This window comes from Nelumbo nucifera, chromosome 4 (genome assembly GCF_055504915.1).
Source record: "Nelumbo nucifera cultivar China Antique chromosome 4, China Antique-T2T, whole genome shotgun sequence".
In the NCBI taxonomy this organism is placed as follows: Eukaryota; Viridiplantae; Streptophyta; class Magnoliopsida; order Proteales; family Nelumbonaceae; genus Nelumbo; species Nelumbo nucifera.
The window spans coordinates 21,656,894-21,682,508 of NC_142652.1; the positions used below are offsets into that span (position 1 = coordinate 21,656,894).

At 36.5% G+C, this 25,615-nt stretch overlaps 1 protein-coding gene and 1 pseudogene across 2 annotated transcripts; one reads left to right on the forward strand and one right to left on the reverse strand.

The window, feature by feature from the left end:
* Nucleotides 1–572: 572 nt before the first annotated feature.
* On the reverse strand, nucleotides 573–1,717 carry LOC104598167 (uncharacterized; annotated as a pseudogene).
* A 6,855-nt stretch (nucleotides 1,718–8,572) lies between these two features.
* Nucleotides 8,573–22,078, forward strand: AP1 (K-box region and MADS-box transcription factor family protein). 2 transcript variants are annotated; one of them, XM_010259655.2, is made up of 8 exons: nucleotides 8,573–9,024; nucleotides 20,401–20,479; nucleotides 20,651–20,715; nucleotides 20,798–20,897; nucleotides 20,979–21,020; nucleotides 21,338–21,379; nucleotides 21,485–21,609; nucleotides 21,700–22,078. In XM_010259655.2, exons 1-8 carry the CDS (start codon nucleotides 8,840–8,842, stop codon nucleotides 21,806–21,808), a joined length of 747 nt encoding a protein of 248 aa, XP_010257957.1. In that variant the 5' UTR covers nucleotides 8,573–8,839; the 3' UTR covers nucleotides 21,809–22,078. The 2 variants fall into 2 exon arrangements, with proteins under 2 accessions (XP_010257957.1, XP_088760434.1); XM_088904308.1 differs by lacking the exon at nucleotides 8,573–9,024 and adding an exon at nucleotides 16,638–16,683.
* The last annotated feature ends 3,537 nt before the right edge of the window (nucleotides 22,079–25,615 follow it).

Below are 25,615 nucleotides of genomic sequence, written 5' to 3' on the forward strand. Positions count from 1 at the left end.
AATCTATACAAGGTTTGTAAAGGTTTTCTTACCTTTTCCTTCAAACCAAACATAGCCCAAGTGAATAATATAGGGATGCTGATTTTCTTCAGTACCATTACTACACATATTTCAATATATCTAGGAAAAAATTATGTGCATTTTAAAAAATAAACATGAACTAGTGATGTGAGACATTATTATTGTCATTTCTTAACATTATTAAAATCTTGATGGTACACCTTGTTAAAATGTAAACTAATAAAAAGTAAGTAGATTATGTGACATAATTAATGTGATCGGTTGAAATATTGATTTAACGTTGCACCCCATTTGGATTCATATATCTATTACATTTGGTGAAAGAAATATTCTTAAACAATTATTGAAAAAATAAAAACAAGGATTTCTAGCAGATAAGGGCAACTTTTTGCCCTGAATATCAATAAAATATAATATTTTTATAAAATAACAAAAATAAGATTTTTTTTTGAAAAATATCAAAGAAGGGCAATGAAAGTGTTCATCGTCTTCCTCTGTGTCTGTATTCATCCGAATACACTGGATTTGAAGCATCAGTGAATCCATTTTATTCAGGGCAAAAAGTTGCCTTTATCTGTTAGAAACCTAAACAAAAAAGAGAACGAAAAACTGGAAATCAGTAACAGTAAACCAGAAACGGATGAAATAATTGTTTCACCAACCTTCTGTTTGGCGTGAGTCATGCCGGACTGAGACAAAGCCACTAACGGTGGTATTGCCCCTTCGTGGCTTACCATGGTTCGGTAAACCAAGTTATCCTCGCAGATCTGCAAAAGAACAACCGTCGCGATTTCTTTCTGTCTCTGTGTCCCTACCTCCACGATCTCTACCAGTACGGGGATGCTGCCTTCATCAACCAAAGCGGTTTTCGCATCTGGTATAGAAACCAGGATACTCAACACAAAAGCTGCTTTATCTACCATACTGAACTCGAGACCCGCCATTAATTCAACAAGCGGTTTCATGATCCCTACTTGAATAGCTCTAACTTTGTTCTCCTTCACCGAACACAACAAATAAAGAGACATTAATGCATCCTTTTTCCTATGAGAACTTCCGTTCTCCAATAGGTATACTAGAAGAGGGATGACACCGGACCGTCCAATTACAATCTTGTTCTCCTCGATATGTGAGAGGCAGAGTAGGGCACAAGCGGCGTTCTCCTTCGCGGTTGTTGTTCTAGTCTTGAGAGCTCTCACTAGGGACTTAATTGCTCCCAAGGAGGTAATTAGGTCCTTGTTTTCGTCGCATAAGGAGAGGTTCAAAATCGCGGTGACATCGTTCTCTTGAAGCTGAGCATCGGAAGAGGAGATAAGAGAGATAAGAGGACTTACAGCTCCAGCACGAGCAATCTTGAGGCGGTTTTCCTGCTTGTTCTTGGCGAGGAGTCAAGCTCCATGGCCGCCTGCCTCTGCAAGTCTAGCGAGTCCGATTCGAGATCGGAGACAAGTTGACGAATCAGATCATCAGAATTCTCAGAAGTGCAAGCCACCAGAAGACAACGGCTATGCGCGGAGGTGGTCGGGAATTCACCCGATCGATCACTATTATAGTCATTGAAAGCTGAAGATGAATCATCACCAATGCTCAGATCACTAAAGCTTTATCCCAGGTAAGTAAAATTTGAGGGAATTCCAGCCTCCATCACCGTTCTCTTGTATCCCACTAGCTTCGTCGTCACATCCTGGCTTGTCATCGGTTTATCACGTACTTGCTCCGCACCTGGCAGGGTAACAATCACAGAGGTAGAGGAAGAGGAAGACAATGAACGGTGTCATTGCCCTTCCTTGATATTTTTCAAAAAAAAATTAACTTCTTTTGGTTATTTTATAAAAATATTATCTTTTATCGATGTTCTGGGCAAAAAGTTGCCCTTATCTAGTAGAATACTTAAAGCATTGAGAGGGTGTACAACGGCATTGTGAAGTTGACACTTATATGTTTTTTGTTCTCTAAATTATTGACACATGTCTCTCTCTCTCTCTCCCTTATCTTTTTCATTCTCTCTTTTCTTCCACCTCTCTTTGTCTGAAAAATTACAAAAATGCCACATATAAGACAAATCTCCCTATATAATTGCCTTTATAATATTCAAAAATTACAACAATGTGACATATAAGATAAATCTCCTTATATAATTGACTCAATGGCATTCAAAAATTAAAGTAGTGCCACGTACAATTATTTACAATTATGACATCCTATAAATAAAATGTCATTCCTCTTCTTTCTCAGCTCTCTCTCTTTCTCTCTCAACTTTTATTTATTCATTTATGTATTTTACTATTATTATCTGAACACTTATTTATTTAATAAAATTAAATAAATTACTTATTTTAATAAAATTAATCGGTTGAATAAAAGAGATGTGACATTAAGAGATAGATTTCAATAAACATTTATTTATTTAGAAATATTCCTTATCTCAACTTTTATTTATTCATTTATTTATTTACTAAATTATTTATTTATTTAGAAATAATTTACTAACAAATTATTCTCTCCCCTTGAGCCCAAAATTTAGTGTTGTCAACTGGTCAGGTTTGGTTCGAGATAACCTATACCAGTCACATCCCAATAGACTTTTATTTATTTATTTATTTAATTTATTTATGAAAAACTAGGGTTGAACCAATGGGCTAGGTCTATCATGATGGAGCTAAATTGACTAAACATAATTATAACGGTTTTGGTTCGATGATTTTGTCTTGATTAAGTATTGGATTGATTATCATCCTTACTTGTCCAGAATTGATTCAGGTTCGAAACCAAACATTTTATGAAATATATAATTTTTTATCTTTATTGTATTTTTTATTATGTTTCATGTTTGAAATAGTAAATTTGATAAATAATAAATAAAATAATATTAGTTAAAAATGTTTAGTTTATTAACATAAAAATACATTAATATTATTTTGACTATTATTTTCAATATAATGAGGTCTATAATTTGATCCCAATTAAATAACCGGTTCAAGACTAATTCTATGTGGTTGTTTATTATTCATAATAATATAGTTTTAGTTATTTTATTTTAAAAAATATAACCTAATTTATTATTATATCTCCAAATAAGCATAAAAAATTATATCTGCATTTTTAAATATTGCCCCTACGAAGCAGGGGCTTCCCTGCTAGTATGGATTATTACAGCCACATATGAATCCTGTTTTGTCATTTCAATCTGTTTAGTATTATATTTATTATTAAATTATTAGCATTGAACCCGGTGGATTGAAGAAATACTTCAAAAATATGTGGATGTGATTATAGCTACAACCATCAGCCCCATGTGTGATAATTGTCTGTAACCAAGAATCCAAGCATTTATTTCCAAATTGCATGTATATAAGCTATGTACTTGTGGATGTATAATGAGTGTACAATATGCTTGACATGCGTTGTTACAAAGAAGTATGTTCTCATTGAGGATCATACCGAATATTTAATTTGTACGAATGAGACTGCTAATTATTGGCCAAAAGAGTGGATGGATCTGGCCTCAAGCTGGCACAAGATATCATCAAAATATGTCATTGGGTCGCTACAGAATAATCAATCTTCATACTGATTTTATTTTATTTTTTGCATTTTTTCCATCTTTTATTGATAAGACTCATTCTGATTCTTATTATTTAGTTTATCCCATTTTTTGGTTCCACATAAACTCTAGGCCATAAAGGGGACCCCCTTGTTTAGACTCATCAGATCTCATGTTACTCATATTAAGGTCATTTGGTACTACAATGTGATTGAACAGAGAGAGAGAGATACAGTTGCTTCAATTACTACTATTTTAATTTCCACCTTCCATTTCTTAGGGAAGTTGTAGTAGTGTTGACCCATAAATCTTCTACGACCCAGGGCATATTCATCATTGTGGTCATTGCTTGCAATAAATTTCTTCCACAAAATGATGAAATAATCTGTACTGCAATCAATGCTTTCATTTGGAATTTTAGAAATTGAGGTGGGAACGGAGTACTCTCTCCCCCTTATTCCAGAAGTTAGAAAAAAAAAAAAAAATGGAAACTAGAAACAAGTTGCCATATCTGGGAAGTCCGCTTTCATTAACCACGATCATCCGGAGAAAAACGATTTGAGAAATTTCTTTAATCGACACAAATTTAAGAAATAATAAAAAGGTCGGCTAAATGCCTCCAATAGAGATGAAATCAGCAAATGTATTTCCCTACTAAATGAATCCGGATCAATTACGCAAAACCTTCAAGGGGTATAGAGAAAACAGGTACCATGGCATCTAATCCATGGCAATATTGAAAATGTGAAAGCGAGAGAGGCCCAAGATCGCCTCTTGTTACAAATATTCAAGGAATGGGCCCCATAAAAAGCCAAAAGTGCACAAAAGAATTTGTAACTTGTAACTGTTGGGAGGTAAAAAGTGCAAAAAAACCACCCATCCATGTCATTATAGAAACCGGAACAGTTGGAGCATGAAACGTCACCGAGGAGAGCTCGAAGATCGCTGGAAAAAGGCTTTGCAGGAACGATAGCATCGTTACAAAACAAATGGATACCCATGGCAGACCCCGAAGGCACACCACACACAAATTCGACTAAGGCCCAACAGAAATAAGAAAAATATAAGAGGGAAAATGAATAGAACCAAAGATCACAAGTCTATTCCATAAGACTGGATCAAAACCGTGTCTGTCTCTCAAATCTGTCCAAAGAACCTCTCCAACAAACACCGATATGAAGAGAAATAAATGAAAACTCACATCCATAGATGTGAGAGAGAAACCCTCACGCAAAGTGTGAGAAAGAAAAACTCACATCCATAGATGTGAAAGAGAAACCCTCTCGTCGAGAGAGAGACCCTCATGTAGAGAGAAACCCTCCCGCCCTCTACTTGCTTAATCTTTCTTGACATAATCATGTCAAACCACTCAAATAATTAAAAAAAAAAAGATAACAAATAAGAACGGGTTTTATTACTCTTTCCAAACTGAAAATATTAAAATGTGTTAATTATATGGGGATCATTTTCTTGAGAAAACTCCGTCAAGAATATGACCACATTGGCTTACACCACCTTAGTGATGACATTCAATCTTCTTAATTTCTTTTTTATGAAAACACCATTGTGCTTCACTTTGATTCTAGTGTTACTTAGGGGGTGTTTAGCATGTTGACTTTATGTTGTCATTGCATTTTTGGTTGATGAATACAAATTTGTATTAAGCATGCATTGCCACTATCATTTCAATTTCAATTAGAAAGTTGTACGTGTGTAAAAACCATCAAATTTTAAGTTTTAAATAGAAATGACAATTTGTATTAATAACTCAAATCATTTTCAAAATGTTGTAGAAAAATCTTTTTCACATAAATTTATTGTAAAGTTAAGTTGCTACAAAAATAAATTAATTTGTTTCTTTTTTTAATTCATAAGTAATTGTACTTTATTATCTCAAATCGTCGGTTATGATGTTAAAGGGATGAGAGATCCATCATATAGATGGTCGATCCCTACAAGTAGGTTGGGCAAATTTTCAAAAGTTTATCTTTTTCCCATGTGGGAATCACATTCCCTATTTTAGAAAACTGCATTTTCAATGATCAATCTTGAACCTAAACCAGACCAGATCTAAAACCAAAAGGGAGTGGAGGGATATACCTGATACGAAGTAGTAATAACCTCCAATGAAGGTGTTCACACCCAAGGAAATATCTAAAGACTGCTTCCATCGAAATTCACACGGTGCAGGATGAAGCAGAATCAGCAGGATGGTTCTTCAGCAATAACCAAATTCTTCAGCAAAAATCTGATGGAGGGCTAGTGAGCATGACTTCAGATCACCTTTTCTGCCTAAAGGTAATATCAAGAATTCTTCTTGATTGCTCCCACAGGTGGAGATCGAATTGGTATGGCGGCAAGAGCAGGAGAGAAGGAGATAGTGTAGTCAAACTATGTTGTCTCTCTCTGGAATTCAACAGTTAGTCAAATGATTTTTGATGTGTACTAAGGGTTCACCCTATTCTCCTATTTATAGCCTTAAAGAGAAGTTCTCATAATCCCATTAGGAGTTTCCTAATCCAAATCTTGTATTTGGATCTGGACTCTCTTTAAGAGATAAGGATAATCCCTTATCTTATCTACAGATAAAGATCAACCCTCCTAATCTAATTAGAAATTTTCTGATCCAAATCTTTATTTAGATCTGGGTTCTTTGAGTGGAAGGGACAATCCCTTATCCTATCTGCTGATCTAAATCCCAGAACCGCCCCTTTTAATTAATCTCATTAAGCCAGTTCGAATTGAGCTTTTGGCCCATTAAGTCTATCTGCTCACTTACCCTCCAAACTGCTGCCTAGTTGGATATCCTTGTATGGCGTGGGACCCAAACATTGATCTACACATCAGTCACACGGGTTCAGCCCAGCCTCTATTACAAGGCCTGTCCGAATTTACTGTAGGAGACAGTGAACCCCTAAGTCCATCACCATGGGCTCTTAATGGGCCCAACATTTATACTAAATGGTCCTTAGGTCAAGCCACCTTATAAAAACCCAAGGACTGTGGGCAAATGCAAGATTAGCCCATCAGGTATTACCCTCAATGGTCTTACACTTAACCTTTCAGCCCATAATGATCAAACACTGCCCGACAAGAGAGGACTTCTCCCTCGGTTGCAAGGTACAGTGTTGCACTCTCTACTCACATGGATCCCGAGAATTAAAACATTTTGCAAACATTTTGAAACCATAATATATATATATATATATATCTGTGTGTGTGTATCTCTATATAAATATGTTTTGCAAAACAAATTTCAAAGGTTGAAATCAACTGCCGGCAGTTTAGGTTTCCATCAGAGAAAGTGCATCCCCGATCATTCACTTTGTTTGACAAAGGGGCTGATTCTGCCACTATGATTACCCACTCAGATGAATTCTCGGACTGTCCCAACATACTTAGGTTTTGACCCCCTCTAAGGATCTCACTGATTGGCATATCAAATACAGCCCAATCCAACACTTAGTGCAATATCATAATCGAGTCTAGGGGTCAGGTGTAACATTCTAGTTTTTCCCATCTATCTCTAAGGTCCAGGGCAATATTGGAATTCTGGTCCAATTCAGGGTTTCAAGATAACCCACACTGCATGTAACTCGGGTCCCACACTGACAGTTGAGATAAGCCACCCCAACTAACTTGGTGGCACATCAGTGTCAGCCTTGCTAGGATATATCTCCCCATATCTATCCAACGGCTGTGAAAATTCTAAACTAACACGAGTCTCATATGTGTTCAGTTTAAGGGTATTATACAGAAACACACCATAATAACATGAATCAAATTTGTACTTTATTCATTTACATTAAATGTCATAATGTACATCATTCTGATTGGAGCTAAGGGCATATACTATGTAACAGTGACTGATAAAATAGCCCTAACAGTCATGCAGCACAGCTCTTCCAAACATACAAACATACAAACATATGAGCCAAACAAACATGCACGCTCCATCAAATCAAAACAATGTTGTGTATCCATATGAACCAATATCACTAAGTCCACCTTGAATTGTTTATTAAATCCTAAGCCTGATAATGGGATTATAACAGAACAAACCTAGCTAATTCGCAATCTCTCATATAAGATCATACATATAAACTCAAGTTCCATATATATATATATATATTCCGAGACTTCTTGTAATTAATATACCATATTCATATCTCTATTATCTATTATATATCCCACTTAAAAAAGAACTATCTATTATCCCAATGTTTTGCTTATAGTATTTCGTTATTATTACTTGCAATGGAATTGGGATTTTTTAAGGTTGTGTTTGATTTGAAAGAAAAAGTATGGAAAAGAAGGAAAAGATAGAAAAACCTTTATAAATCTTATATAAATTTCCCTACCTTTCTCTCTCTTTCACTAGCTTTGCCTTCAAACCAAACATAGCCTAAGATATTATAAATTAATTTTTTGTATAGGTCATAAAACTTAAATCTAAATATCATATATCTATTAATACTTATTTGCACACACTACACATGTTATCAATGTGATAAAAGGCAAACAAATGAAAAGAAGAAAATATGAGGGTTAATTTATTATAGAGAGAGTGGCAGAATTGCAAATTAGCGGGAACTCTGGTGTCAATGGGAAAACGATGGAGGGAAACCTGCAACAGGTTGCAGTTGCAGTTCCACTAGTCTTGCGGGAGTTTTGCTCATTACTTTACATAAATTAGGAGAGAGGGCGCCGTCAGCGGAACAAACAAAAACAATCCCACTCTCAGCTCTCCCTCACCTCTCTCTCACCTCACAGCTCGTCCGTACACCGATGACAATCTCACGTACGGACTGTCTAAAACCTGTGGCTCTCGAACGAGACAATAACGACTGGGCAGTCGCTTAACGAATCCCATTTTGACAACGCAACTACGGATACCACCCCGGTTTTCGCATTCCAATCCCACGCTCTCGTCTGAACCGCTTTCGTCCTTCTAGGCGGTTTTCGTCCCTTCTATATATATTCCCTTCCCTCACTGTCCAAGCTTTTGTCTCCCACCTCTCTCTTCATACACTTCCAAATTTACTCGTTCTAATACAGAAAGAAAGAGGGGAAAATACTCTCTGAAATACTCCTATCAGCCTATCACCTCCTCCTCCCTTTCTCACTCCATCTCTTCTGCTTTCAGAGTTGATCTTCGAACAGAAGAACAAATTTAAGATTTTCCTTTTTCTTTTACTTCATCTTTGTCAGTCACCATCGCTCTAGATAGCTTCTGAGATTTCTGTAGGAGGAAAGCAAGGATTTAAAAGATAAATGGGGAGAGGTAGGGTTCAGCTGAAGCGGATCGAGAACAAGATCAACCGCCAGGTGACGTTCTCCAAGCGGAGGAACGGATTGCTGAAGAAAGCTCATGAGATCTCCGTTCTCTGCGATGCTGAGGTCGCTGTGATCGTCTTCTCCACCAAGGGAAAGCTCTTTGAGTATGCCACCAATTCCAGGTACAATCTCTTACTTGAGCTTTCTGGAACTATTTATCCGCTGCTTCTGCATCTCTTCCCTTTTATTTTAATTATTACGTTGTTCACGGTTTGCATTTCTCGGGAAGCCATCAACTCTTTGTGTTTTGCTCACTGGTATGAGAAGATCGATTCGTAACTTAGATATAGTCGAATATATACGGTCTGTGAATGAAAAGAAAAATTCGGAAGAGAGAAGAAAGATCACGAATGGTGCCTTCTTTATATTTATATTCCGAGAAGAATATACAAGTAAACTTATTTTTTATTTTTCAATTAGAGCTTGCCAAAATCCATAAAAAAAATTAGAGCTTGCTCGCCGACGCCGAAACTGTCCAAGTAAACTATTAATATACAAAATTTTGGTTTATTTATACACAAATCTCTGATTCGTCAAACCATAGTGAAGACTGATAGGAATTCTCTATTCTTTAAGACCTAGTTGCATTTGCAAGATATGTGTATATGTATCATACCAGAAATTTCATGCAAAAAAGCCTTTTATTTGTTTCTTTTTTTTTTCCTTTTATTCACTTGTGAACCGAAATCTCGGACTCCGATCCAGGCCGGAGACTGGTAGGAAGATACAGTCGATCATCTCTGACTGAGCCTTCAACTCATGCGGGTTTTTGTGTTTTATCCTTACCTATAGTTGTAGGTGCAACTTTCTGACCTTAAACTCATAGAAGGAAAAGATTTGCTCTCCCCTGTGCAATTGTGCCTTGTTCTCTTCCTGCAAGTAAACAAAACAGATACATACTAATGATACAGAAGAAATCAAACGCAAAAATTAGGAAACTAGAAAAAAAGGGAGTGCGCAGGTTAAGAGAGGAAGACAAAGTGTGTACGTTAGAAGTACATACGTGGTGAACGGCTGTGCATCCAGTAGAGCATCAGCGTCTGGAAATTTGCCACGTGATAGTACGGTGAGATCCTTTTAAGATTTCTACGTACTACTTTTTTCCCTGGCAAGTGAAGTCTTTTCTCTCGAAGTCCATACGAGATGGACTGATGGAAGACTTGGAAGCTGAGATTGAGAGGACTAGACTGACCCAAATATAGTAAAATACTAAAATACTTTACGTTTCAGTTTTTGGTTTATTTAATTCTTTTATTATATTTCTTTGCCAAATACTTAAACGAGTATTTATTTGGTGATTGGTTTTTATTTTGTAGTTAATAATTTTAATCATCTTATTTGTTTTCTTTAGCATTTGAAACTTGAAAAATTGCCCAATCAGTGTTCTTTCAGATTTCATTTATACTTTGTTCTAGGACTTCGTTGTAGCTTGAATGTAAGTTGGTAGATTTGAACATGTCATTTGATGAACCAGATCTTGTTTTGGTTAGATGTATTATCTCAGACCCATGATACCTTATTATGTATGTATGACATTGCTGATTTTGATTTGTTTAAACAATTACTACTATACACCAATGTTATCCACAATTTTTATATGTTTTGGGGAGAAAAGAAGATAGATGATGATGCTGCTATTCCCACCTTAGGAGGGAGATGAATTATAAACTGCTGTGCAAGCTCCTTTTGACAGACTACCACTGCAGCAGATGTTCGGTTTGACCTGAGCAACACATTTCTAAATGCACCTTAACATAACTTAATTCTTGTCTTACTATCCATATTAAATAATTAAAATGAAAATATATCATGTACACATATTTATTTATTTTTGTCTGCATTATACATATATTTATTTGACATTTCGGTTCATGGTACGCCAAATTTTCAAAAGAACCTTCTTGGAGTTCCCGTTGAAACTTTCTTATCCCAAATTTTGGCGGTTTCAATTTTATTCACCTATAAATGAAATGCAGTAATTGTTAACAATGTGAAATCTTGATGACGGTAAAAAACAGATTTCGGTGCCTGTCATTCAGTACATATAAACTTTTGCCCAAAAAGTTGTATTTCTTTTTGACTACCATTTATATGTGTATAGCATATCTACGTAATGAACTGCTCTTGCTCACCTCATTCCGTATTTTAGTCCAAGTTTATTGGGTAGATGGATTTTCTCCTTTCCCTACAAAAACTACACTTGTGTATTTTTTTTGCCCGTAAAGAACATTAATTAATTTGGTCATGCACTCATAATAAAGATACCTGCAAGGATCGAGCTTTTGCTCCAGGTATCATATCATCCATGCGCAGCATCCTAGCTGATGATCCGCAGGTCTAGTTTGTTACATTAAATAGAATTTTACTGGTTTTCACGCAGTATTTCGCATTGAGATTTGTCTATCATTTCGAGAGGCTCAAGGCAAAATATTGTCTTGAGCTTGTTAAATGAATGTCGTCATTGTATTTATTTTCGTATCGAGGCTGGCTAGAATTCCATAATACAAATACTTCAAACTTTGGTTTAGCTTCTTTTCTTCTAATAATGCCGAATATTACTTGCCTTCTATGATTGCCAGTTACATATTTTCGCTTAATATTCCATAACTAACATACAACTATTTCATTACTTTTTCTTGTTTATCAAAATAAGTAATGAAAATGATATTAAGATTTTTATGTTATAGGGTTTTGGGTCGGAAATTGTTGAGATGTGGATCAATTTGTAATACTTTACAAGTATTCATGCATATTATTTCTAGAGTGGTGTAGTTGTCTTATCCTTTTTTTCATTCAAAGGACATACTTTTTTTGTTTCTTTCTTTTTTCCTTCCTTCTTCTCTCCAATCCCAATTGATCAAGCCTAGGTTTTCATCTAAAACACCCCATAATGCAAGGTTTTAGATGACTTCACTTATGATCTAAATAATAGTCTTCAGATGCCAAAGAGCATCTTTATTTGAAGGTTAAAACCCAAAGCAAAAAAAAAGAAAAGAAGAAAATTATTAAAATTTAGTTTTTAAGTCATGGTTTTGGTTCTGCAAATTTATATTTGAAGTCCATCAAGCATGAATCGTTCAGGAAATTTAAAGAGATGGGTTTTAGGAGAAAGATCTGAATTGGTAGCGGTTTGATTTGATTAATGAGTTACACTAATTTAACAAACATTATATACTTTTGGGTTGAAATGCATCTGCGTTTAGGGGTGAGCATGGGTATATTTGATTTGGTTCCAAGGCAGAACCTAGAAGGCAAGAACTTATCCTGTAGAGGTTGGTTCCAGGTTTTAGGAACCGGAACCTATACTAAATAGTATGTGCCAACATGCATCTAAATGCCTCGCCCTAAAGCATGTTTCAAAGCTTACACCTAACACTGACTCGGACTCAAGTTTCATGGTAACTGCTTGGTAACCCAAGCCCATTAGGGATGGCAATTTCTAACCCTACCCAGTGGGCATCCGCCCTTACCCACCCCGATGCGGTGGGCTTTCTTGCTTCTAGGACAGATTTTGGGGCAAGGACGGGTTTTGATATTCTACAACCCGTATAAATATTAGGCTAAACCCGACCCTGCTTGACTCGCTTATTGTTGGAAAGGATATGAGTTTTATTTATTAAATATTGAATATAATGTTTTGAATTTTATATGAAGGATAATTTATAGTTTATGTACATGTCTTTTTTTATCAGTAAAAGTGTTTTTACATGTCTTAATCAAATAATTGAAAATTTTTGCTTTTTGTTTATGTTATTTTACTTTTTTAGTGTTTATATGTAATGGATTCTAAATCCAACCCGCTACAGGTTTTAGAATGGGTACGGGTTGGGAGATCTAGGGAGGCAGGTAATATATAGAATTTACAAAGCCCTCCCTAAACCCATCCAGGATTGGTACAAAATTACCAATAGATAATAAGAGGTAGTATTGGCATCTAGTGGACTGGCTGGATAAGTATACACTACAATGGCTGAGGTATCCACCATATTGACTTTGGGGTTGCAATGACGTTGACTCATTAAAGGAGATTATTTGAATACGAATAGATGGAACAAAGGATTTGGATTAGGACCATGGAGATTGACTCACTTGAGATCATATTGCTTTTTCTGTCATGCCTTGGGGTGTTGAGATGGATTGCAATTTAGTTGAATCACAGGTCACAATCTTGCTAAAGCAGGAATTGGACAGGATCTATCATTTATAATGAATGTTCATTTTTCCTTGAGAGGATTTTTTGTAGAAGCATATGCTTTGCAATGAATCAATGTCCTTTCATATGGTGCCCAGTCTCAAATCTACCCACTTGTATTTTATATAAATGTTTTGAACTATTAGTTGAATTGGAGAATTAGACTGGTTGACCTGTCACCTGGTTAAATTTCTTGGTTTGTTTCACCCTAAACCACTTTTTTATTTTTATTTTTTGCAAAAAAAAAAAAAAACTTTTGACTTGGTTAACAACTTATAGCCTGACCGCTTGGAACTATTCACCCATTTGAAATTATATCTTGTTGTGCCTTAGGTTTATTATCCCCTTTCTCTCTCTCTGTTTCTCTTCTTTTTTGTTGGTAACACAATCAATCATCTTGCTCTTCTCCTTATTATACCTCAGTTATTTCAAATTGCACCTTATGCTGCTAAAAGTTGCACCTCCAATTAATTAATTATCTCTCTACCTAAACACCTTCAAGACTTTGAAATCTTTAGGTTAATGCTTTAATCATAGAGTTTGATATACATCTTCAATATGAGATCTTGAAGAAAGTTAAGAGAATTAGACCACATAATGGTATTGTGTCTAGTAGTAGAGACTAACTTCGTGACCTACAAATTGGCTGCATTATTACCTTTAAAGCTCCAATTTTTCCTTGTCCAAGGCACACTACTCTCTTTCCTAAACACGCTATTGTGATCCTAAATTAATTCTTAGCCAAAAAAAATTCCTTAATTAACTCTTTCACAAGTTTACTGTCCTTTATATAATATAAGTCCCATTGCTTACCCACCATGTTTACAGCAGGACTTTTCTACTGTTTGCCTTATTTGTGCATTTTTTTTCTTGAAACCTATGGTTAAATTCTTTTTTTTTTTCATCTAGACTTTTTATAAGCAAGACCAAAATTGAATATATGTTGTGTATATTTAATAATAATAATAATAATAATTTAAGTGCAAATTAGGGTAGTGCTAGGATTGGAGACCAACAGACCAGTCAATGTGTCCTTTTTCTTGTACCTTGGTTTGATATCAAAACAAGGGAGAGATTGGGGAGGATGTCACCCATAGCTGGATGGGCCAAATGGAGGGGTATGTTTGCAGTGTTATGTGATGGATGAATAAGTCTTGGATTAAGAAAATCCTATAAAATAGTTGCAAGGCCATTTATGTTGCCTGGAGCAGTGTTAGGCAGTCAAAAAAAAAAAAAAACATGTCCAACAAATGAATGGGCATAAATGCATATGTTGAGATAGATTAGTGGGAAAACTACATGGTGTAAGATTGAACATAAAGTTATTAGAAGGAAACTAAGAATAGCTCCAAAAGGTGATAAAATGAGAAAAAATAGACTAAGCTGGTTTGATCATGTGCATGAAAGATCATCGACAACACCCATAAGAAGTGATTTGTTGTAACTTACAAGTTGAATGGGCACAATGATTAAGGGTAGACCAAAAGGGCATGAACCAAAGTAGTAAAAAATGATTTAAGCACCCATGATTTTACAATGGATATGGAATTAAACAGAGCAGAATGGTGAAACAGGATTCATGTAACTGACCCATATATAGTTGAGATAAGAATTGGATGATGGTGATGATATATGGTGGATGTTTTAGCTGAGGTTCAATGCTGCATTTATTTACAATTGAGTCTAAGGCATGGTCCAAAACGATTCAAGTTTATGTTGAAGCTGTCCATAGCCAAGGTCATCCCACATATCTACTTGCTAGCAAAACTTTTCTTAGCCTATGTAAATTCAGTGAACCATGTAATAGAGACTTGTGAGACAAGATTTTACCTCTAAAATTAATCGACTTATGATAAAGTCTAGAGCATGAATCAACTCTTTAACAATTTGATCTCATCAATCTGTAGACAAACATCCAATTTGGCTGCTCATAGGTAATAAGAAACCATCATTCGGACTTTTTCATAAGCAACCTTAGTTGTTTGAGTTAGTGATCCAGACCAAGCCAAACCTTAAGCCTATTGCTCAAGCCTGTGTTGTAATTGTTCTAGGCCAACCTGAAGAAACTAGGGCCATTCCTTGTCTAAGATCTTGGCCTGAATTTGAGTTGGTAATCTTGGCCCAGTTTGGCATGTGGGGAGAAATGCATAGTGTATAAGATATTCATGAGATTTTAAATCATTTGATAAATACATGTGAAAAATTAGGCCTAGAGTGAAAATTTACCTAGATACAACATGGACATGACTGGACACGTCCTTGGGTGCAGAATTTACACTAAAAGTTGAAGTAGGCGACACAATACAGCACCTTGTATCTAGGTATCATGGGTTTCCCAAAAGTTGGGGCAGATGTGGGTGTAGCACCTTGGGCCAACACATGTCCTTTTTGGCATGTCCAGATGTCCTGTTTTTCTTGACCGTTCATTTGATAAACTGAAAATCCTTCTTACATTAAAAGAAAAATAATAAACCCGTGAATGGATTGCCTAAACCTTATGCCTAAACATTAGATTCATTTGAATCCTGAATGTTATGTACTTGTGTTACTAAGATATGACAAGGTGTATTGGATGCGAAGTTTTTCGTTAAAAAATTGAAGTATCTGACGTGCGATACCATTGTACATGGGTATCGTAGCCACATATTCTTATATCAAAATTTACTACCACAGAACATGAGGTCTTATCTTCTCTACAGAATACCAGTCTTCGTGACAATATTGAATCTTTTTGAGGTTGGTTAGAGTTAGCCTCCTTATTTACAGTTGTAATTATTTTCTTGGTGTTGGGGGATTTTTTAATAGTTGACGTTTTCTTGGGACAAGGCAGCTTCTCCCTTGTTAGAATTTTTGTTAATAAATAAAATTCAAGATAACCATTTACCCACCTTAAGTAAATTTTGCAGTTTAAACAAAACTTTAGGTTAGAAAACTTCATGGAAGAGAATCATGGCATGATGTTCTATGAATAGCTGTGACACAGGACCTTGGGCGAGCTTGTATATGACCGACAAGTTATTCGTGATGATTATGAAAAAAATTACTATTGTTAACAAAGGTATAAATAGTTTTTATCGAGCCAATGAGACCCAAGACTGACATGAAGTACCCTGAACAAGCTACTAGTAGGCCTGTTCCCCCAAGGCTACAGAGTGGTTGCAGCGCTAAGAATACCATAGATAAATAAATATGGCATCTTGTAGTTGCAATCATGGTTTTTAAAAACGAACCGGTGATCGAATTGGTCAGGGGTCCGATTATCGGTTTGAATGGTCTGACCGTTCGACCTGAATGGCTGATACAAAAAAATAAAAAAAAATTTAAAAAATTGAAAAATAGTTAAAATCATTCAAACAGTGCGAACGGTTAACCGGCTGGTTCAGCGGTTTGCTAACTAAAATCAACGGTTTTGAAGGAAAATGGATGACCGGTTCCCAGTTTTTCCGGTCCGGTCCGGTTTTGAAAACAGTGGCTGCAGCTTGCAAACATAGATCATGCATGCTGGAGTTTGACATTGACATATGTACCCCACCTCGGAGGCACAATTGGGATTGTTTCTTCACTCCCAACTTATATAACCAAATAATAGGTAAGTTTATTTTTATTTAATCATTCATTTTCAATGGATGCATGTATCTTGAGATTCCAATTGCAAATTTATATATAAAAATTATTTGTTGCATTTTTCCAAAAAAAAGAAAAATATAAAAATTATAAAAATTATCTATTTTATCTCTAAAATAATTTATGTTAGTAGATTAAAAATTTAAGAGTTGTATGATATATTATTAATAAAGTTATTGTATGATTGATATCTACATTTTAGACTCCATATATTATTGATTGTAATGTATCTATTTGCATAAACCATTAAAACATGTATTTATTATGTGCATATAGTTTGTGGATAATCATTTGAACCTTCGGTGTTATTGATGGATGTATTTGTGAGATTTATGTGAGATTTCCTAATATATTCATATTTTCTCTATCTTTCCACCGTTTTTTAGTCCCAAACTTTACTCCAGGTGGCGGGGTGACCACCTAAAATTTTATGAAGGGAAAATTTTAGATTAGTACCCTGTACTTTGGGTCTAGTGCCATTTTGGTTCTCGAACTTTAAAAAGCAACAATTTAATACCTGAACTTTCAAAACGTACAAAGAGTACAAAGCTGTCCCTTGCACACTCAACCCTACCCAGCAAGGAAATAAACATTACAAACAAACATAAAACAACAGAGAATCAACCAATAAGAAGAGTAGGAATTCCCATGTAATCCTCCATAAGCAACCCAGAAAACATTCCCGGAAGACAGGAACCGCCTTCAAACATCCCAAACCCGCTTTTATCAATCCCCATATTAACAAGATAGTCTGCACATTTACTGCCTTCTCTAAGACGGTGACAAAATATAGCTTGCATGTTAGAGGCCATATATTGAACTTAAGAAATAATTGACCATGGTTGATCTTCTCCAAACTTTATCATCACTTCCAATCTCCACTTCCAAAATTCCCTTCTCCAAACACAATTTCAAACCATCATATAAAGCTAAAAATTCCACCTGGATAGGTGTGTTAATGCCGTAAGAATTAAAGAAAGTAAAGAGTAAAGAGCCACTCGAGTCTCTTACAAGACCTCCACCCCCACTGTTTCCTGGATTGCCACGAGAAGCATCGTCCACATTCAGCTTGATGTGATATTGATTTGGAAATTTCCATGAAACCCACCTGACTTTTTCTCGGTTTTAAGGTTTCACATATATGTTGAAGAGGTGTAGGATGGAAACATCATGGTCTTGGGCAGATGGAACACTACTTGTATTGCTCAAATCAACTAACCAATTTTTAATTTCCTGAATTAACACAGTAGCATCAGAACCCAAAGAATGATAGGAGTAATGCCAATGAGTTTGTGGGTCTAAGAATCCTTAACACAAAGGCTCCACCATTGGTGCACTCTATTTATCACATGTTGAGTGGGAAAAAGAGGGGATATTATCTTAAGTATGCCAATACCTTTTTAGCCATCACACCAGTCGCATATAGATGATTGATTGTCTCAATGCTATGTTTCCCACAACAAACACACTTAGAAGCAAAGTGAAACGCCTCTTTTTGTAATAGACTCATCAACTGGGATTGCATTATGCATAAATTTCCAAATGAAAACTGAAGTTTTAGGAGGGATACCCAACTTCCATACATATTTGTACCAACTAATTGGCGGGTCCCTATCTTTCCACCTTATTCATGCATTTTCAAAATGTATCCTTATCCAACCTTACTAAGATACCGGATACCGATATTTTATACCATGGTTTATTTCTCACTTGGTAGAGAGGAAGATTTGGAATCAGTTGTGGCCTTATATAGGATTGGACAGGTTCGGTAATTCTGTTTATTTTAGTCGGGTTGGGTTGTATCGCTTTCAGGTGGGTCTTCTGGTTTATCAAAAGCTGTACTGAACCTGACCGTTAACAATCCTCGGCTAAGCCATCTCTTTTACTCCACGAACGGTTACTTTTGTGGGCAGTCCCCTCACTGAAGTCCAAAGGACCTCTTATCTCGCCTCATGTTAGAACAAAATATTGTAATCAGAACGAACAAAGCTATAAGAGAATATTCCGAGTACTAAAAATATGCCTTGAAATCTTGGGTTTTTATTTTATTAGGTTAGGGTTAGGTTCTCTCTATTATTTATGTATCCTCTTTCTTTTTCTCTGTTATTTCTCATCTCTTTCACATTTATCTTGCTTTCTCTCTTCTTCATACTTGTTTTTCTTATTTTGTAATGAAGTGCTTCAAGGCGCTACACAAACCCCTCGCATCCCATCTTCATTTTTCTCCAGGTTCTTAGGACATGATCTGTTCTGAATATAAACACAAAATTCACATAGAAATATGAAGAAGCCCTTTCTTAGACAACTGAAAAACCTGAGTCGAATACCAACATCGAAAACATGTTGGGGAGTTAAATGCAGATGATGATGATGATTTCGATTCCTTAATTAGAAACAGTAGTCCATGGGTAGTGGCTATGCAAAATGCCTTTATCAAAGGCATCTCTAGAATCATAATCTTTCTGGTTCAGCACATAGCCAAATAACTACTAAGTAGGGATCCAGTATAAACATCTATAGAAGATGGCTATTATAACCACTTGCCAAGTAAAACTTATGTGGACCCAAGATTGGCATACCTTCTCGTTCAGCATATACATGAAAAAGTAGTTTATGTAAGAGATTTATAGTTATGTTTTCCACCCTCTGTATGTATTTTCTTCCAATTTTTATCGGTTGTCTCCAAAGTGACGATTGAGAGCCTTCAAAATGGTATTCTTCAGATCTCTTCTACTTTATAAAAGCATGGTACAACCATTCTGTCAGCCAAACCAGATGCATACGTGAGATGGAGCTGCAGTCATTGCCCTAGTTCAACGTACAATAGAAGATAGATCCAAGATTGTTGGTGGAAGATGCATTGTTACTGAGATGTTGTAAAATGCTCCAAAGATTCAAAATACAATAAAAAATGTCAAACTCTACAAGCTCCAAAGATTCAAAATACAATAAAAAATGTCAAACTCTACAACAAAGTGGGAGTGACAACAATGGAAAGTTCTGAAATATGGATCCATCATAGCCAAGAAAAATTCTAGTTGAGTTAGCAGGACTCCCTGCTGGTGGAAGACTGTGATTAGAGAAGATAGTTACAGTATTTTATACTCTACCAGAATTATAGTGTTCATAATACAGGCATGACTAGTAGCGGTTGAAGACAGAACAATGACCATGCCAAGTGAGGGGAAAAAAACATCATTCTCTTTGGTCCAATTGTAATTTTCCATTAGAAAAACAAAATGCAAACCAGAGAAAAACCCACAAGCTAAGATTCAATGTGGTTGGAGTTTTATGTCTTAGTCCACGGAAGATCCCTGGAAATTCACTATTTCTTATCCAATGAAATACAGCTCTATCAGGCATGCTACTATTTTGTTTTTGTTTATCAATGCACTTTTTAGCCTGCTACATTTTATATTATGCATGTAATCAGATTTCTCAATGCTTTCCTAATCTACAGCTAAGAATATATATATGGTAAATCAGGTGCCAAAAATACCCCTATGTTGGATGATGTATGATTAAGTTTCACATGCCCCTAGCTTTGACCCTGTTTTGGTGGTTGAATTTTGCTTCTAGGTTTCAAATCTTGTAAAGGGTATCTGTCAAATTGTGTTTGTGTGTGTGTGTGTTTAACATGGCTTAGTTCCTTGAACTAAAGTTGAACTCACTTGGATTACAGCATGGAAAGGATAATTGAACGATATGAAAGATATTCTTATGCAGAGCGAGAGCTTCTTGCAGCTGATCCTGAATCACAGGTATGCCATGGGTCCAGTCATTTAAAAAAATTAAAAGTTATGAATGAATATAGGTCAAACTTCTAAAGTCTGGTAAATTAGTTCAATATTTTCTAAATTTAATTCTGAAACTGCTTTTAACTGTAATTGAAAATCATGAAATTGACATACTGTTTCCTAAAAACTGTGTAGGGAAGCTGGTCTCTCGAACACACCAAACTTAAGGCTAAGATTGAGATTTTACAACGGAATCAAAGGTACTGACCTAACTATATGTCAAATCTAAACACAGATAAAAACGATCAGGGAATGATGCAAAATTTATATTGATGCTTGCAGACATTATGTTGGTGAAGACCTCCAATCCTTGAGTCTAAAAGAACTGCAGAATTTAGAGCAACAGCTTGATACTGCTCTTAAACATATACGAGCAAGAAAGGTTTATTTAACTTGTTCCTCACCAAATTATTAGACAAATTCAACAGTTAGCTAAATACTTGATAACTTTTTTGCTATGCAGAACCAACTCGTATATGAATCGATTTCAGAACTTCAAAAAAAGGTGAGACCTTGCTCAAAGATCAAAGTTAACAATTTTAATTGGAAAAGAAACTTATAGAAGTAACATTGCCCACTCATGATGCATTCATATGGAGCGATTAGTAAGTCCTCGAGAAGTAAAGATATCTCTAGTCTTGGAAGATGTGTCAATTGTAGCTATTCGGCTCAAAAGTTTCTTTATACTCCTTGCAAAGGACTGATTATTAGGGTTGGATGCAATGTAACAAGGATGATCCTGGTAAAAGATTTAAAAAAACCAATTATCCCACAAAGGTGTAATATATCATATTATCTAACAAAGGTTGTGTTTTATTACAGGAGAAAGCATTGCAGGAGCAAAATAACATGCTGACAAAGAAGGTGAAATTTGTACACTTGCACGCATGCGGTTCGCATTTTTCCCTACATCTGCAACTCATTTCCACTGTCATCTCAATCTAAATTTATATGTTCATCTTAAAATAGCTTAAAGAGAAAGAGAAGGAAAAGGAGAAAGCTCTAGCGCAACAGTCTCACTGGGAGCAGCAAAACCAAGGACGAAACTCACCGACATTCCTACCATCACAACCACTTCCCTCCCTAAATATGAAGTAATCATCTCTCCCTCTATCTCTCTCTCTCTCTCTCTCTCTCTCTCTCAACCATTTATAACGCTGAAATTTTGTTTTTATAAAATGCAGTGAAACTTATCAGGAAAGAAGCACTGCATGCGAAGATGAAGAAGCTCGACCTCACCCTCGAACCAATACGCAAATGCCGCCTTGGATGCTTCGCCACTTGAACAAATAGAAAGAGAGATCACAGCTATCTGTTATGCAGTTTTTGGTCACTATATACTCAAAACAAGAGATGGAAGTAGCTTACATGCTTGGAGAGATTCCACGATAATGTCATTACCATAACGATCATCAAAAAATGTATAAATTTCTACCAAACATAAAGAAACATCTCTCTCCACCAACCCGAAGCTAAAATATTTGAATGTATCTTGGACCTGGTAATTATAATATTTTAATCTTTTTTTGGTTGAATATAATATTTTAATCTCTAGTTCTAATCTGTATCTGGAGTGAGAATGATGTTGAGGATGGATTTGAACTCTCCCCGCCCACATATATCTTAATTAACAACAGTATCATCTATCGATCCACTCCTGTATTTGACCTTTTTCTCTTGTTGCTGGGAAAATAAAAAGAACAAATAAATTTTGTTTATCTGGAATATTTATGAAAAAGGTAATTTGAAATAAAAAGCTTGGTAACCTTTATGGTCAAGCAAAAGAAATGACTAAAATTCGCCGTGGAGCGCAGTTTCACGGGACGTGCTTACTCGTAAATGGATCAACTTTGCCCGTTGCACAAGTTGTACTTGTATCAGATCAGGAGCCCTGCTTGAGACTTGAGAGTGTATGAGGTAGGAGTGGAGGACGACTCCATATTTTGCGAAACAAGTTTACATACTTTTTTTTTAAAATTTTGCTGCAAACTTTGGAGAATTATGCATTGAGAAGAGGAACCAATACATCGGGGGGTGTGACCTACTCCCATTAAACTATGAGCTAAAACATTTGTTACTCTTAATTGACACAGAGAAAAAGGAAAGCATGGTGAATTAATGGTGATACCAAGTGTAGAATATCCTGGATAACCACTTGACTGGGCCAAGAGCATGAGGTCAGGGAGCCACGCAAACCACAAACAACATTGTAATTGTCTGATAAAACATATATAGTCAGATTATGCAGATGAGATGAATCCCGCAACGCGTGGTAGCTAGATAGCTAGCCATAGATGGCTTCACACACCTCAACTTCCTTATAGAATAGAGGAACAGCCCTTGCTCCGGAGAATTTCTTGTCCCTGCCTAGCACAACCCACGCTGCAACTACTAGTGATCTACCCGCTTTAACAGCAGCATCGGTGTAATTCACAATATCAGCTACACACTATTACTATATATGCTCAGCATCCAAATTGGGAAGTTGATAATTACAACCTCTGATCTGAGTATCATCAATAGCCACACCTCCACTCATTACGTGCCCCCATTCCTCTGTAAATTTCTCGACAGCCCGGAGCAACTTAGATGGAGAAACAGGAATGTTACCAAAGATAACATTGTTCCTGGCCTCCCAGCAAATCTTCCACAGTATGAGTATAGAGGACACCCAAGCAAACATCCTCATGGCATGGTCATCATGTTATAACTAATGCATGAATCCAGTTTGCAACAGACTGGACCTGAATTGAAACCCAAGGGGTGAGAGCCCAGCCATATGGCCCCAGACACTGGGCAGTGCCAAAAGGGATGCTCCACAGATTCAGTCATGTCACAACCAAAGGGACATTTGTCTGAGATAGCAAGCCCAAATAATGCATCTCTTCTCTTGTTCTCAGCCCCCCATTCAACAGTTTCCAGAGGAACAACAGACGGAATAATCCCCTATAGGTGACAATACATCAGTTAACAACCGATACGCGGATTTGACAGTTAACAAGCCATGGCGATCATGCAACCACAACCAACCATCCGTTGGACTCTCATATCGAGGCACAGGCACTTGCATGATTAGTTGAACTACTTTAGAGTCATCAAACATGTACAAGTGGGAGATTATTCCACCTTTTTGTCAAAAGCAAGAGATCACTCACACGGGCAGTTGTATCTGGAACATGACTCTGGGGCATCGGATGCATAAAACTCAGAGCACCCAGCAACCATCAGATTCTAACAATAGTGCCATCCCCTATCTTTCCCACACAAAACTTAATTTCTTCCCACGTCAAATTGTAAAACTCAGAGACACGGAATTTACGAAGAAAAGTGACGTTTCCTTCACTAAAATAATCAACTATATATAAGCAATTATTACAAGAGGCTGACGTGGCATTTAAAAAAAAATAAAAACAGATCCATAATTGAATCCATAACCGATTGATTAACGGATGGTAACAAACTCATTCCTAAGATTGGACTTCATCACAGCTGTAGCTTTATCGCAAGAATAAAGAGACATTTATCTCGGCCAACTGCTTTAATAAAGATATTTGCAGGTTGAGCTGACGTAGATAGATGAACAATAGTTATAGCTTTGGACTTGAGGTGTTTTCATATGAATTGGCAATCTATTTTAATGTGTTTGATATATTCATGGAATATTGGACTGGCAGCGATGTGGAGTGCTGCCTTGTTGTCACAGTATAACTTCATCGGTTGAGGATGAGAGAGACCAAGATCAGAGAAAATTTGCTTTAGCCATAATAGTTCGTTGGTGGCAGTTGCCAGTGCGCAGTACTTTGCTTCAGCAGAGGAGCGGGCCACTATTGCTTGCTTCTTGTTCTTCCATGACAAAGGAGATTGTCCTAGGGTTGTGAGATATCCGGCGATGGATTTCCGAGTGGTTCATAATAAGCTCACAATTGGAGATCACAATCAGCCGGAAGAAGTATACATTGCTCAGGTGTAGCTTTCAAGTATCGGAGGACGTGTATTGCAGTATCCAAATGTTGTTGTCTAGGATCACTCAGAAATTGAGTCACAACCAGCCCAATCTGAGTCACAATAAGCAAGCAATTGGAGATCACAATCAGACAGAAGAAGTATACCTTGCTTAGGTGTAGCTTTCAAGTATCGAAGGACATGTATTGCAGTATCCAAATATTGTTGTCTAGGATCACTCATCAACTGACTTAGAATGTGAACTGAATAAGTGAGTTTTAGTCTCGTAATGGTGAGATAGAGAAAATGACCCACAAGTCGTCTATACTACTTGGGTTGAGCAATTGGTTCACTAGATTCACGTCCCAAATGATGTTGTTGTGCAATGGGAAACACACTAAGTTTACATCCTAGCATGACTGCATCCTAAAGTATGTCAAGGGTATATTTTCTTTGACTGAGAAAAATGACAGAAGAAGACCGAGAGATTTCAATGCCAAGAAAATATCGAAGAACGCTAAGATCCTTGATTGGAAAACACTGCCTTAGGTAGTCCTTAAGAGCAGAAATGCGGGTTGGGTCATTTCTAACAATCACCAAGTCATCAACATATGCAAATACCACTAGAATGTTGCTTGATTGGACTGAAGTAAAGAAAGTATTATCAGTAATGGATTGCTTGAAGCCCCATTGACGAAGAGCATGAGCTAGAGTTTAAAATCAATTACGCGAGGCTTACTTGAGGCCATAAATGGATATGTTCAAGCGATAGACTCGTTGATCCTTAAGAGGCAGGAGTCCTGGTGGAGGCACCATGTAGATTTCTTCATGGAGAGTACCATGCAGGAACGCATTGTCTACGTCCATCTGATGTAGTTCCCAATTTTGGGTTGTAGCCAGAGCTAAGAGGAAGCGTACAATTACTAGCTTAGCCACTGGGGCATACGTCTTTGTATAATCAATGCCTTCAGTTTGAGTATAGCCTTTTGCTATCAAGCGGGCTTTGTAATGTTCAATAGTTCCATTAGACCTGTACTTGACTTTGTAGACCCAACGACACCCAATGGGAGTCTTTCCCGATGGTAGGTCAGTCAAGGTCCAGGTATGGGTGCGATCAAGGGCAGCTAGTTCGGCTAACATAGCTTGTTTCCAACAATC

Coding starts and splice junctions, on each gene's coding strand:
- AP1 (XM_010259655.2), top strand. CDS start 8,840: ATGGGGAGAGGTAGGGTTCAGCTGAAGCGGATCGAGAACAAGATCAAC. Junction 20,480..20,650: donor CAGCTGATCCTGAATCACAG/GTATGCCATGGG, acceptor AAAACTGTGTAG/GGAAGCTGGTCTCTCGAACA. Junction 20,716..20,797: donor ATTTTACAACGGAATCAAAG/GTACTGACCTAA, acceptor TGATGCTTGCAG/ACATTATGTTGGTGAAGACC.